The 14347-nt window shown below is 40.6% G+C and overlaps 1 protein-coding gene and 1 pseudogene across 2 annotated transcripts; both read left to right on the top strand.

Annotated features, from left to right (window-relative positions):
- The first annotated feature begins 233 nt into the window (after positions 1-233).
- On the top strand, positions 234-10782 carry LOC104757740 (immune-associated nucleotide-binding protein 8-like; annotated as a pseudogene). The gene is made up of 6 exons (XR_015585776.1): positions 234-248; positions 514-809; positions 9592-9869; positions 9955-10119; positions 10206-10356; positions 10411-10782. The product of XR_015585776.1 is annotated as an immune-associated nucleotide-binding protein 8-like (transcript).
- Positions 10783-12579: 1797 nt separating this feature from the next.
- On the top strand, positions 12580-13188 carry LOC147923623 (uncharacterized). The gene has a single exon (XM_087496497.1). The coding sequence runs from the start codon at positions 12580-12582 to the stop codon at positions 13186-13188; it is 609 nt and encodes a 202-aa protein (XP_087352623.1).
- The last annotated feature ends 1159 nt before the right edge of the window (positions 13189-14347 follow it).

Below are 14347 nucleotides of genomic sequence, written 5' to 3'. Positions count from 1 at the left end.
ATAAGCAATTGGGTGGCAAATATTGAATAATTGTATTCATGTAAGAGAGAATCATATATATATATATATATATATATATATATATATATATATATATATATATAATATAGCATATATTATTTAAATATAGTATAATATATTATTTATATATTTATATTTATTTATTTTAATGGAAAGAAACTTCAAATTGTTCTATTTAAACTTGGAAACTAGCTTTGCGATTAACTACATCTGCCAAGAAAAATCAAGTTCGTCATTTTTTCTTCTTCTTCTTCTTTTTTTTTTTTTTTTTGTAATTTCTCATCGATCAACTTGTATGGCTTTTACTTAGAGTTTACATGCTCTCTACGCTTTCTCTAGATTTAAAAAGAAATATGAGTATAAGATCCGTTCAATACTTTTCATGTGGTTATAGCCTTTTTCCCCCGTAAATAGTAACGATATATATGTCTTTTCAACGTTGTCACTTTGATCTATGAGTTAATAATTAACATTTTACATGATATAATGAAGGGTTGAAGGAACTTTTAACCAAATGGCCAATGATCAGAAGAATGGTGAGTTTTTTCCAGCGAAGGAAGAGCATAAGAAAGCTGATAAGAAAGAATATGTGGTATCACAGCCACATCCGATCGAAAACATTGTTTTAGTTGGGCGTACGGGGAACGGAAAAAGCGCCACCGGGAACACTATCGTCGGATCAAATGTGTTCAAATCGAAATCAAAAGCATCAGGTGTTACAACGGAATGCCACGCAGTTAGAACCGTGACACCAGAAGGTCCTATACTCAATGTGATTGACACTCCTGGTATGTTGTGTCATTACAAATTTTATATGGCGGTGATTGTATATCTATATATACATTTTTAAGTACATTTTGTATTCTACCTTTTGTTTTGTAAGATATTGCATAATTAATCTTTTGACAATTTGAATAAATAAGAAAACGTTTGAGGTAAGTTTTATAAATAAGTAATACCAAAATCGGAAATAATATATGTTTTCCTAAAATATCTTAACAAAATCAATTTATGTTTTCATTTTTAATAAAAGTTTTAAATGTTTTAGTGAAAAAAATATTACTATGTTCCTTCTGTTGTTAAACGATTTTAATGTTCTAGCAAAAATAAACAAATAATATTACACTATACAAACAACCTAAAACTGACTAAACCGAATTTATCTTTTATATTGAAACAACCGACCCTTTTTTTTTTTTTAATAATAAATAATAAATATAATATATTAAAATAAACTACAGCTAGTGGTCCCATACCCACTAGCCATCTAACCACAACACATTCAACAGCGGAATAACATAATCAATATCCAATAATAAACCAATAATAAACCAATATAAACCAATAATAAACCAATAATAAACCAATAATAAACCAATATTATAGCAAGGCAATATCTCAATACCAAACAACAAGAAACATGAAACCAACAACCTAGCAATGTTTCTAATGACTCAACTCTAGCACCCTAGCAAAAGCCAGACAACATCCAATCGAGTCCCTAGAACATCCTCCTCTTCATTGCCTTTGATTCCACGATCACACTTTGCCTTTACCTGCACCACAAACACAAATTGAGATGCATGAGTATTTGATAAACACTCAGTGAGGCAATCCTCCCATCTACTGGGCTATACACACAAGCAATAAGATCTCTACATGCCACAAACAACAATCAATAAAACAAACCAGGCAATATACATAGCATGCAACATCCATCGTAACTGAACAAGGGGTGTCGACCGACACCAGATGGTGTCGATCGACACTGACTATCTGGTGTCGACCGACACCAAAATGGTGTCGACCGACACCCTGCCCGACACTCCCGAAAACCCTAGTTTGCGTCGACCGACACCTCCACATGGCATCGTTCGACACTCGCCAAAGTCCCGAGCCGTCCTCGCGTTGGTGTCGACCGACACCCCAACTGGTGTCGACCGACACCAATGCCGAGCAGCGATTTCCCTCGATCAGAAACTCCGAATCTCACCTCCAAGCTTCTCCAATCCGCTCCTTGCACTCCCAGAAGCCAAACCCAGCCCAGACAGCAACGAAATATCATAGAGAACTCAAAGAAACAACCACATAAGCACCAAATCACATAGAATCTAGAGATCTTAGCTTAGATAAGCCATGGTCATGCACTCACCTCTTTGCAGGAAGTTTCTGACCAATAAGGACGAATCCCTCACTCCTAGCAAGCTTCTAGCACCTTCCCAGCCTCCAATCTCTCAAGAACAGCCAAGAAATCTCCCAATCTCACTCACAATCTCAAGAACACTTGTTTTCTCTCTTTTTCCTCTTTTTCAAACAAAAAAACGGCGACCACAACCTCTCGAACACGACCTAGGTCGTTTCCTTCCTTTAAAGACCCGGTTCAATGGTTTCCTTAAACCAAACCGAACCAAATCGATTAAAAACTCATTCTGATCGAACCGAAAAATAAGTGGTGTCGACCGACACCCCCTTGGTGTCGATCGACACCTATCCCCAAAAACCAATTTTTGGTTTGCGGATGTTACAATTCTCCCCCACCAATCTAGATTCGTCCTCGAATCTCGAACAACCATAAGTCAAGGACTCCCGTGCAACCGTCTCCACGGCCTGCACTCCTCCGACCGATCTACAGAAGGTCACCTCTAGGCGATAGACTCACGCTCCAGGCGTCATTTGCTCTTGACTTTTTGGACTTTCCTTTACTCATAGGCCTACACCTTGAGTTTTTTTATTGGCTCCTCATCAGACCTAAGTCTGCATGCCAAATGATATAAGGAAAAATCCAAACTCGTCTCTCGGGTTGCCACCCTACAGCGCGCCCCCGGATCGTCATCCGGAGTCGATATACCAACCATACTCCCGAGCCACAAAGTCTCTGAAAATGGCAGTACTAGGAGAACCTAAGTCCCCCAAGAGTCGCGAGCAAACAATTCTGAACACGTCTGAGTCCTATCCCTATCCAGGTTTCCTTCCCGTGGCTCGCGTAAAACATCTCAATGTCTTACCAACCACATATCCCCACACCGGGATACCCCATGACCGCACAAGGATCATATATACGCCACAAGGGCCGCCACAAAGGCCAACAAAAATGTCCTCACGAGGACCGCCACCAAGGCCAAACAAAATGTCCTAAAAAGGACCGTCACAAAGACCGTCTGTCCCGAAAGACCGTCACAAAGACCGTCTGTCCCGAAGGACCATCACAAAGACCATCTGTCCCGAAGGACCATCACAAAGACCATCTGTCCCGAAGGACCGTCACAAAGACCATCTGTCCCGAAGGCATTCACCAGCCCCAAATCCTTCTCCTGAGCCAACCGCACTCTATTCAGAAGATCTGCTCTATCTACTGCTTCCAAACCCAACGGTTCCTGTGAAACAGCACATAAGCTCAACGCACTGATCTCCCCTACCAGAGACTCCATCTCCTGCTCCTGAGCCGAAGCTACCCTCTTCCGACTCAGAGCATCTGCAACAGTGTTAGCCTTTCCAGGATGATAGGCTATCTCCAAATCATAATCTGCCACAAGCTCCATCCACCGCCTCTGTCTCAAATTCAGCTCAGGCTGAGTGAATATATACTTCAGGCTCTTATGATCTGTAAACACCTGTACCTTTGCACCGTAAAGATAAGACCTCCAAATCTTCAGGGCAAAAACTACAGCACCCATCTCCAAATCATGGGTAGGATAGTTGCCTTCATGCACCCGCAACTGCCGCGAAGCATAGGCAATCACCTTCCCATGTTGCATCAGAACACAACCCAACCCAACTCTAGATGCATCAGTATAAACCACATAGGGTTCTCCCTGCTCAGGCAAAGCCAACACTGGCGCAGTAGTCAACATCTCCTTCAGGCTTGCAAAGCCTTCCTCACACTCTTCTGACCAGACAAAAGGAACATCCTTCCCTGTCAACTTAGTCATAGGACGTGCTCTGCTTGCAAACCCCTGCACAAATCTCCTGTAGTACCCTGCCAATCCAAGGAAACTCCTGATCTCTGTGGCATTCTGCGGTCTAGGCCAATCTCTGATAGCCTGAATCTTCTCTGGATCTACAGAAACCCCCTCTGCAGAAACAATGTGACCCAGAAAGCCCATCTCACGCTGCCAAAAACTACACTTGCTCAACTTGGCAAACAACTTCTGCTCCCGCAGCTTCTCCATAACTGCCCTCAAATGCACTGCATGTTCCTCAGGACTCTTAGAATAGACCAGGATATCGTCGATGAAAATGATGACAGATACATCCAGAAACTCCTGAAACACACTGTTCATCAATCTCATAAACGCTGCTGGCGCGTTAGTCAATCCGAAGGGCATCACCACAAACTCATAGTGCCCATATCTCGTCCTGAAAGCAGTCTTCCTCACATATGCCTCATCTATCGGTATCTGATGATAACCCGACGCCAGATCTACCTTGGAGAACCAAGTAGCACCCCTCAACTGATCCAACAACTCATCGATCCTAGGAAGAGGATACTTGTTCTTCACAGTGACCCGGTTCAAACCCCGATAATCAATACACAACCTGAAACTCCCATCCTTCTTCTTCACAAACAACACCGGCGCTCCCCACGGTGATACACTAGGACGGATGAATCCCTTACTCAACAAATCTTCTAGCTGCTTCTTCAGCTCTGCCAACTCTGCTGGAGCCATTCTGTAAGGAGCCTTGGATAACGGTGTCGTCCCCGGTTCCAGTTCAATGGTAAAGGGATCCGACCGAGATGGTGGTAATCCCTGCAAAGACTGAAACACATCCTCAAACTCTTCCACTACTGGAATACCGCTAACCGTAGACTTCCTCACTGACTCTAGCATAGATATAGTAACCAGATAGGCCTCACGGCCCTTCTCGATCATCTTCCCAGCCTGAATGGCTGAGATCACGAGACTCCCCGAAGTCGGTCTAATACCCTGAAAGACCAACTTCCCTCCTGAACGCTCAAACTCCACTCTACCCCGATGGCAATCCAAATGCACCCTATGCCAATGCAACCAATCCATCCCGAGAATAACATCATACAGCTCCACTGGACAGATAAGCAAATCTGCTGGCCACGACTCTCCTGCGATCTGAATATCAATTCCTCTAGCTCGTCCAATCACTCTCAGGAACTCGCCTCCCGCAACCCTGACAACTCCTACACGCTCTCCAGGATCCCCGCTGATCCCCGCACACTCTGCACACTCTGGAGTAATGAAGCTATGCGAAGCTCCAGAATCAAACATAACATGGGACTTAAACCCGCCCACCAACAAGGTCCCTGTGATCACCCCGGCACTGGTTCCACCAGTCTCAGCTGTCGTGTAAACCCGAGGCCCCTGCTCAATCCATGCCACCTGCTGACCACCAGGCTGCACCTGCTGCAACGCTGCCACGGCTGCCGGCTGCAACTTGGGACAAAAAGGCCTGATGTGCCCTGTCTCCCTACAGTGATAACATACCCGAGGTCCTGTCGACGGAACACTCCTCTTGGGACAACTAGCAACCCTGTGATCTCTGCTCCCACAACCGAAGCAACTTGCACCACTCGGCTTCTGCGTAGCCTCCCACTTCCTCTTGGTTCCCTGAGCATGCCTACCGCCCCTGCTAGAACCACCCTGCTGCTGAGCCTTACTAGGCTGAACTGCTGGGGTAACCGACACTGACTGTGCCCGGATATCCTCCTCAATCTCTGCTGCAGTCTCAACCAGCTCTGCATGCGTAGCATAGTACCTCCCTCTACAATGAACTCTCAAATCATCCCGTAGAGCTCTCATGAACCTCCTGACCTGAGCCTCCTCAGACTCCATGGCCCGACCCCCATAACATAGAAGTCGACTGAACTCCAAGTCCAGCTCCCGCACTGACCGCGTCCCCTGAGATATCTGAAGGAACTGCACCTCCAACCGGTCCAATGCCTCCCTAGGAAAATACTTGCGGTTGAACTCCAAGACGAAGTCAGCCCAAGTCATCTCCCTCTGCACCCTCCTAGCAACCACGGATCTCCACCACAACTCAGCATCACCACCCAGAAAGTAGACCCCTATGTCCACCCAAAACTCCACAGGACATCTCAGAGTGTGGAAGTTACGTTCCACACTCGTCCTCCAAGCATCCGCAGCTGTAGGATCTGTACCACCCAAAAACCTCTCAGTGAACAGACCCTTCATCTCCTTGAGCATAGCCAAATAACGTCCATGCTCTCCCACATCCGCAACCACTGGCTGCCGCTCCTCCGCCACCACTGGTGGCACTACCTGAGCCCGAGCCGGTACCACAGGTGGTAACCGCTCTAACACCTGTGCTAGCAAAGCCGCAATGTCAACACCAGGGACTCCACCCGCTGGGACCCCCACACCCGGGACCCCTCCTGCCACACTCACGGAATCCCCCGGAACATCCTGCGACTCGCCAACACCCTCAGCTGTCACACTCTGGTCCTCGGTCTCACTAACCACTGGGGCTCTACCCCTACCACGACCACGTCCGCGACCACGTCCGCGTCCACGACCTCGACCAGTCACAGCATCCTCTCTAACCATCTGCACTACCATGAACAGAAGGCTAAGCAAACAATTTCTATTATAACACAGAAACATAAACTCACCGTGGAATCACACACTCGGCTCGAAGAGGATGTTGTAGGACTTCATGCCACACACAATTGACTAACTCACATAATCAATCAAGACATGCAATCCCAAACATCTACAACAGAAACCTAGTGAACCCAAACCTAGAACCGTAAGGGCTCTGATACCAAAATGAAACAACCGACCCTTTTTTTTTTTTTTTAATAATAAATAATAAATATAATATATTAAAATAAACTACAGCTAGTGGTCCCATACCCACTAGCCATCTAACCACAACACATTCAACAGCGGAATAACATAATCAATATCCAATAATAAACCAATAATAAACCAATATAAACCAATAATAAACCAATAATAAACCAATAATAAACCAATATTATAGCAAGGCAATATCTCAATACCAAACAACAAGAAACATGAAACCAACAACCTAGCAATGTTTCTAATGACTCAACTCTAGCACCCTAGCAAAAGCCAGACAACATCCAATCGAGTCCCTAGAACATCCTCCTCTTCATTGCCTTTGATTCCACGATCACACTTTGCCTTTACCTGCACCACAAACACAAATTGAGATGCATGAGTATTTGATAAACACTCAGTGAGGCAATCCTCCCATCTACTGGGCTATACACACAAGCAATAAGATCTCTACATGCCACAAACAACAATTAATAAAACAAACCAGGCAATATACATAGCATGCAACATCCATCGTAACTGAACAAGGGGTGTCGACCGACACCAGATGGTGTCGATCGACACTGACTATCTGGTGTCGACCGACACCAAAATGGTGTCGACCGACACCCTGCCCGACACTCCCGAAAACCCTAGTTTGCGTCGACCGACACCTCCACATGGCATCGTTCGACACTCGCCAAAGTCCCGAGCCGTCCTCGCGTTGGTGTCGACCGACACCCCAACTGGTGTCGACCGACACCCCAACTGGTGTCGACCGACACCGATGCCGAGCAGCGATTTCCCTCGATCAGAAACTCCGAATCTCGCCTCCAAGCTTCTCCAATCCGCTCCTTGCACTCCCAGAAGCCAAACCCAGCCCAGACAGCAACGAAATATCATAGAGAACTCAAAGAAACAACCACATAAGCACCAAATCACATAGAATCTAGAGATCTTAGCTTAGATAAGCCATGGTCATGCACTCACCTCTTTGCAGGAAGTTTCTGACCAATAAGGACGAATCCCTCACTCCTAGCAAGCTTCTAGCACCTTCCCAGCCTCCAATCTCTCAAGAACAGCCAAGAAATCTCCCAATCTCACTCACAATCTCAAGAACACTTGTTTTCTCTCTTTTTCCTCTTTTTCAAACAAAAAAACGGCGACCACAACCTCTCGAACACGACCTAGGTCGTTTCCTTCCTTTAAAGACTCGGTTCAATGGTTTCCTTAAACCAAACCGAACCAAATCGATTAAAAACTCATTCTGATCGAACCGAAAAATAAGTGGTGTCGACCGACACCCCCTTGGTGTCGACCGACACCCCCTTGGTGTCGATCGACACCCATCCCCAAAAACCAATTTTTGGTTTGCGGATGTTACATATATAAACAATAATATTATGTTGAGATTGCACTTCATTTTAAACTTGGTAAACATTAAATCGATTATTCTAATTTAATTATGCATATCTAATAAAAATTGGTTTTTTCCTAACCTCAAAAATACTAATCAAAATATCCGACAATTCTCCTACTTGGTCAACAAGCATATCTATTAGCATTGATCATCTTTAAATACAGCCTAAACCACATCTCATAACACCATCAACACCTAAAGCGAACAACACATACCACTCATGGCATGTGATGACTTACTCCTCCGCTCATGGCACTAATACACAATTAATCATCTATGCTCTTGAATTGGTATTGGGAACGAGTTTTTTTTTGTTTTTGTTTTTTGTTTTTATGACACCATATCCAGTTTTTGTTTTAGTTTGGTTTATTTTATCATGAACATGCTAATTAACGGGTTTTCTAATGTCTGCTCTTATTAGTGTTTGTTTTTTCAGTTTTCAAAATTTATATTTTAATTATATGGAAACCAAATAACTTCTTAAAATACTTTTAATTTTTAATGTACAGTATCATCATTTCCAAAAGCAAGTTAAAATTAGTTGGTGGCAAACTAAAAGATGAAAAACATTTTTCATTCGTTGTAATTATTTTGACGTAGTAGTTATTTTTATTAGTTTATTTGTTATTTTCTATATAATCTTTAATTTAATATGTTATTTGTATGTACATGTTTTTGGTTTTTCGGCTTTGGTCTAATAAACTGTTAATTATTATATAAAAACAACATAAACAAATTTTAGCGGGTTTCTCTTTTTTTGGATGAATTCCAGCGTATTAAATCTTACAATTTAATACCAAGATCTTAAAAGTATATTAATTAGTAATTAAATATTTTACTTCACCTCTCATCTAACAAATAAGATATGGATTTTAAGAAAAAATAATTACTTCTAAATTTTATATTTTACCTTCATAAACATAATACATAAATATTATATGTTTACTGATTAAAAAAGATATATTTTATTATGATGTAATTAGACATTTATAATTTATAAAAGTGTACAATATATATGTAAATATGATATAATAATCTATCTTAATAAAAAAAATATAATAGCTAGCGGAGTGAGAGGGTTAGTGTTAATATTTATTCGGTGTAAGATAAGTGAAATGAAATTGTTAATCTCCTTTAAAAACTCAAACTATAAATGTATAATTCTAATACTAAATAATGAAGTTTGTTAAACATGTTAAATATATAAGATACTAAATTATAAAGTTTTTAAATTTTAATACAAAATTAGTAGGCCATGATTATTTTAATATTATTATATGTAAAAATAAAAAATTGTCCCGTAGTATACCACGGGTTAAATTCTAGTATATATGTATATATGTAACTAATTAACGGACCGGGGTTTGTTTGTCGCAGGTCTGTTTGATTTGTCGCTGTCCGCTGATTTTATCGGTAAAGAAATCGTTAGATGCCTAACTCTAGCGGATGGAGGGCTACATGCTGTGCTATTGGTTTTATCTGCAAGGACTCGAATGAGTCAAGAGGAAGAGATGGTACTTAGTACCTTGCAGGTCCTTTTCGGCAGTAAGATTGTTGATTACCTCATCATTGTTTTCACGGGGGGAGATGTATTAGAAGAGGATGGTATGACACTGCAGGAATATTTGGGTGGTAACTTGCCTGACTTCTTAAAGGTGCGTGGTAATTTTTGATCAAATTTGTGAACTCTGTGAGGTTTCCAGCTTTGGAATTTACGAAATTTGCACTCTTTGGTTTCAGAGAGTGCTCATATTGTGTGGCCAACGAGTGATCCTGTTCGATAACAAAACTAAGGATGAGGAGAAAAAGAGAAAGCAAGTCCATGAACTTCTCAAACTTATCGACCAGGTCAGAGAGCAGAACCACAATATTCCGTACACCGACGAGATGTACTATAAGATGAAGGTTAAATAGTTTGCCATTTTTATTCTGTTTGCATCCATCTCTCGCGTGTTTTGAATGCCGAAATCAAATGTTCTCTCCCTCATCAGGAAGAAAATGATAGGCACTGAGAGAACAAGAGGTGCTTGAATCAAAGACGTATTTAGAAGAAAAACTCGAAGCACTGAGGAAGGAGCTACAGCTATTGTATATAAACTCCTCCTATTCGTTGACAAAAACACACACACATATGCAGATATGGTATATAAACTCCTCCAATTATATTCGTTAACAATATCTTTTTCTTTTCCTCAGCTGGAGAAAAATATGAAAATAGCTAATGAAGCACAACAGAAGCTCTTTGAGAAAAGAGAAAAAAAACCGGAGCTGAGCCTCCGTGAAAAATATGAACAGCTGGAAAGGTTAAAAATGGATATCTATTTTTCCGTGTTAAAGGGTGATTCTTACGCTTAGTTACGTTATGTGTTCCTTGATTGAATATATATCCCCATTTCCTATTTATAAGATACTAGATTCAGACTCGCACATACATGCGGGATTGATTTCAAAAATTAATGTTATTTATTAGGTTTACAATATATTATGGATGTGTATGTGACTTATGTTTGTAAACATATTTTTAACGAATATTATTAACATTTATAATATAATCTCATATCAGTACAATATTCTATGTGTTTTAGTCGAAAAGAAGAATCATATCCTTATATTACTTATATTTATAATTATCTTTCCAAAATTTTATTGAATATTATTGATTTTTATCAGTTTGGTAGAAAATTCTAATCATATGTTTTATTTTGTTTGATTGCCCCAATTTAAAATAGCATCCAAATTAAATGAAAACAAACTAAAATGTGAATTTACAATTCAATTTTTTTTATTAAAATATATTAATAACATTTAACTTTTTAAAACCAAACATATATATATACACATATACTAGGGAGGTACCCGCGCTTGAAGCGAGGTAATAAGATTTTAATAACAACAGTTTTGTTACTTCATGATATGTTACTTTTCTGAACTAATATGTAATAATTGACATATTTAAATATAGTGTTTTTTTTGTGAAACACTTAGTGGACTCAATAGACCGGCCCGTATATTATCCATGGAGTCTCGGTCCATCGGCCATACTCAGTCCGCACACCTTCGGCCCATGAGCCGAAGCCTTACTCGGCCATTACTTCCTTATGTCGGTTTAAGCTTATACATTGTACTCTACTATATATATGCATGTAACCTCGGGATTAATCAATAAGAAGAATAGCAAGAGCTTTATCCCTAAACTCTATATTCATAACACGTTATCAGCACGATAGCCTCAAACCCTAAAACCCTAAAGGCAGCTGCCGATTCTCTCTTCTTCCCTAAAACCCTAAACCGCCTCTTGTTCTTCATCTCCTTCGAGATTCTCTCTTGATCTCGAAGTTCTTTCTGTTGATACACGAGCATCCTTAGCTCGTGTTCGCGATCTTCTCAAAACTTTATCGAGGTTTGTGGTTACTTGGTTCGGGGGTGAGTTCGCGCGCAAGGAGTTGTTCGCGGGAAGCAGTTCGAGTTCGCGGGAAGCAGTTCGAGTTCGCGGGAAGCAGTTCATGGTTTGTGGAAGCTGTTCGAGGCACGAGGTTAGTGAGATATCTGAGGTCTTTAGCTCCCAGATCATATCCGGTCAGAATCCTTGTGGTGTTAAGGTAAACATTATCGAACCCTCTTAAAACCCTATGACCGAATTGAACCTTAAAACTATCGGACCATTAAGACATCCAAGTATACAATCTAACAAACTTTAAATTCCCTAAATCCTAAGACTTAAAATCGGATTGTTAGGTTGTTAGATTGATTGATAATTGCACCAACTTACATCAAGCTTAAAATCCGAATTGGTTGATTAAATTGTCTATGATTGCTTGACTGTTTGTGTTGCATAAGAACCAAGAATTAAAATTTTTAGAATCATGGAGATATTAATCTAACTGTTCTAGGAGATTTAAAACTTGGATTGTTCATGCATATAGAAATCGAATTCGCATAAGAATGTTTAATCGGCTGCATGAACTAGTATTGTGATCTAGGATTGAATCCGATCAAGAACAAAATTTGTTAAAATTCCATAATCATTGAAAGCATATATTTTTCGGAATTAAAACATTAGGATAAGTTCCTAAATTAATTTAGCAATTATCCAAAGTTTTAAAAGATTAAATCCTAGACTAAATAGGAAACTTAAGAAAAAGGAAATCATATCTAAAATTGTTGCATGCCTAGACTATTTGCTTTTTGTTGCATGCATGAATTTAAACCATAAACCAAATATGGCAAGGCATGGTTCGATCTTAAATATCGCATGGCCTAAGGCATGGTTCGATCTCAAATATCGCATGTCCTATTGACTGAGTGCATGGTTCGATCTCAAATATCGCATGCTAATATTCGGATGTCTATTTCTGTTGTGCGCAGATGGCAAGTCTTAAGCACTTAGACTATGCTAGCCTAAAAGACTCGGGTGAAAATTACTTGCAATGGGCATTGGACACCAAGATCAGCCTGAGAGCAAAAGGTCTATACGAATGCATTGAGAGTGACAATAAGTGTTCCAAAGAGGACAAGTGTGAGGCGTGTTTTTATATACGTCATCATATGGATATAAGCCTCAAAGAGCAGTACCTTACTATTGAAGATCCTCTTGAACTTTGGACAGAGTTGAAAGACAGATATGGGTACAAACAGATTGTACTCCTACCAAAGGCTCAAGAGGATTGGAGAACCCTAAGGATCCAGGATTTTAAATCCTTGGACGAGTACCACTTAGAGCTGTTCACGATAGCATCAAAGTTGAAGTTATGTGGTCTCAAGGTTACTGATGAGGACTTGATAGAGAAGACACTCTCAACCTTTCACACCAACGGCAAACTGCTCCAGCAGCGAATTCGTGAAAGGAATTTTCAGACATTTGCAAGTCTCTTCTCTTGCTTGTACGAACAAGAAATCTTGAAGAAAAACCCAGAAGCCAACTTGGTGCATCTCGATGATGAAGGCAACTTCGATTTATTTCTATGTATTGGATAATTGATTTGGTTTAAATTCAAGGATTTATTTTATAAATTATTTGCCTTATTGAATTAAAACACAAATGTTGTTTTATATAGAAAATGGCTGAGGATATGAGTGAACTAGTGGTGGACAGTGGATCCAGCCACACTATCTTAAGAGATAAAAGATATTTTATAAACCTCACCATGAAAAATGCCAATGTTAGTACAATTGCGGGTATAGCTAACTTGATAGAGGGCTACGGCCAGGCTCACATTTTGTTGCCTAATGGCACACACATTGAGTTAAGTGATGCCTTATATTCACCCAGCTCTAAGAGAAACTTATTGAGCTTTAAAGATATAAGATTAAATGGTTATCATGTGGAAACCAAGGGTGAAGGAACTAGAGAGTTCCTATATATTACAGAAATCGTAAAAGGACAAAAGAAGGTCCTAGAGACTATACCTGCACTAGCCACTGGTTTATACCATGCTAAGATTAATATGATAGAGGCTAACTTGGCAAAGCACAGAATGTTCAATGAACAGTTCATTCTATGGCATGACCGGCTAGGCCACCCGGGTTCGAACATGATGCGTAAATTGATTAAGAGTTCGAATGGGCACAACCTAAGTGAAAGGAAAGTTATCCCTAAACATCTTACGTGTGTAGCATGTGCACAAGGGAAACTTGTTATAAGGCCTTCACCAGTAAAAGTCACAAGAGAGACTTTAAACTTTCTGGAAAGGATACAAGGTGATATATGTGGACCAATACACCCATTTAGTGGGACGTTTAGATATTTTATGGTGATGATAGATGCATCAACCAGATGGTCGCACGTTTGCTTGTTATCTACAAGAAATCTAGCATTTGCGATGTTGGCTCAAATTATAAGGCTAAGAGCACACTTTCCAGATTTTCCACTTAAGACTATACATCTAGATAATGCTGGTGAATTCACATCCCAAGCGTTTAATGATTACTGTATGTCCATGGGGGTGAGTGTGGAACATCCTGTGGCACATGTCCATACACAAAACGGACTAGCTGAGTCCTTCATTAAACGAATACAAATGATAGCTCGACCATTGTTAATGAGATCGAAGCTCCCTGTGTCGGCTTGGGGACACACAGTATTACATGCGGCAAAACTCATATGCATCAGGCCATCTAGTGAACACAAATATTC

Source organism: Camelina sativa, chromosome 17, assembly GCF_030686135.1.
Source record: "Camelina sativa cultivar CO46 ecotype springtype chromosome 17, ASM3068613v1".
In the NCBI taxonomy this organism is placed as follows: domain Eukaryota; kingdom Viridiplantae; phylum Streptophyta; class Magnoliopsida; order Brassicales; family Brassicaceae; genus Camelina; species Camelina sativa.
This window is presented reverse-complemented; position numbering and strand designations above follow the sequence as displayed.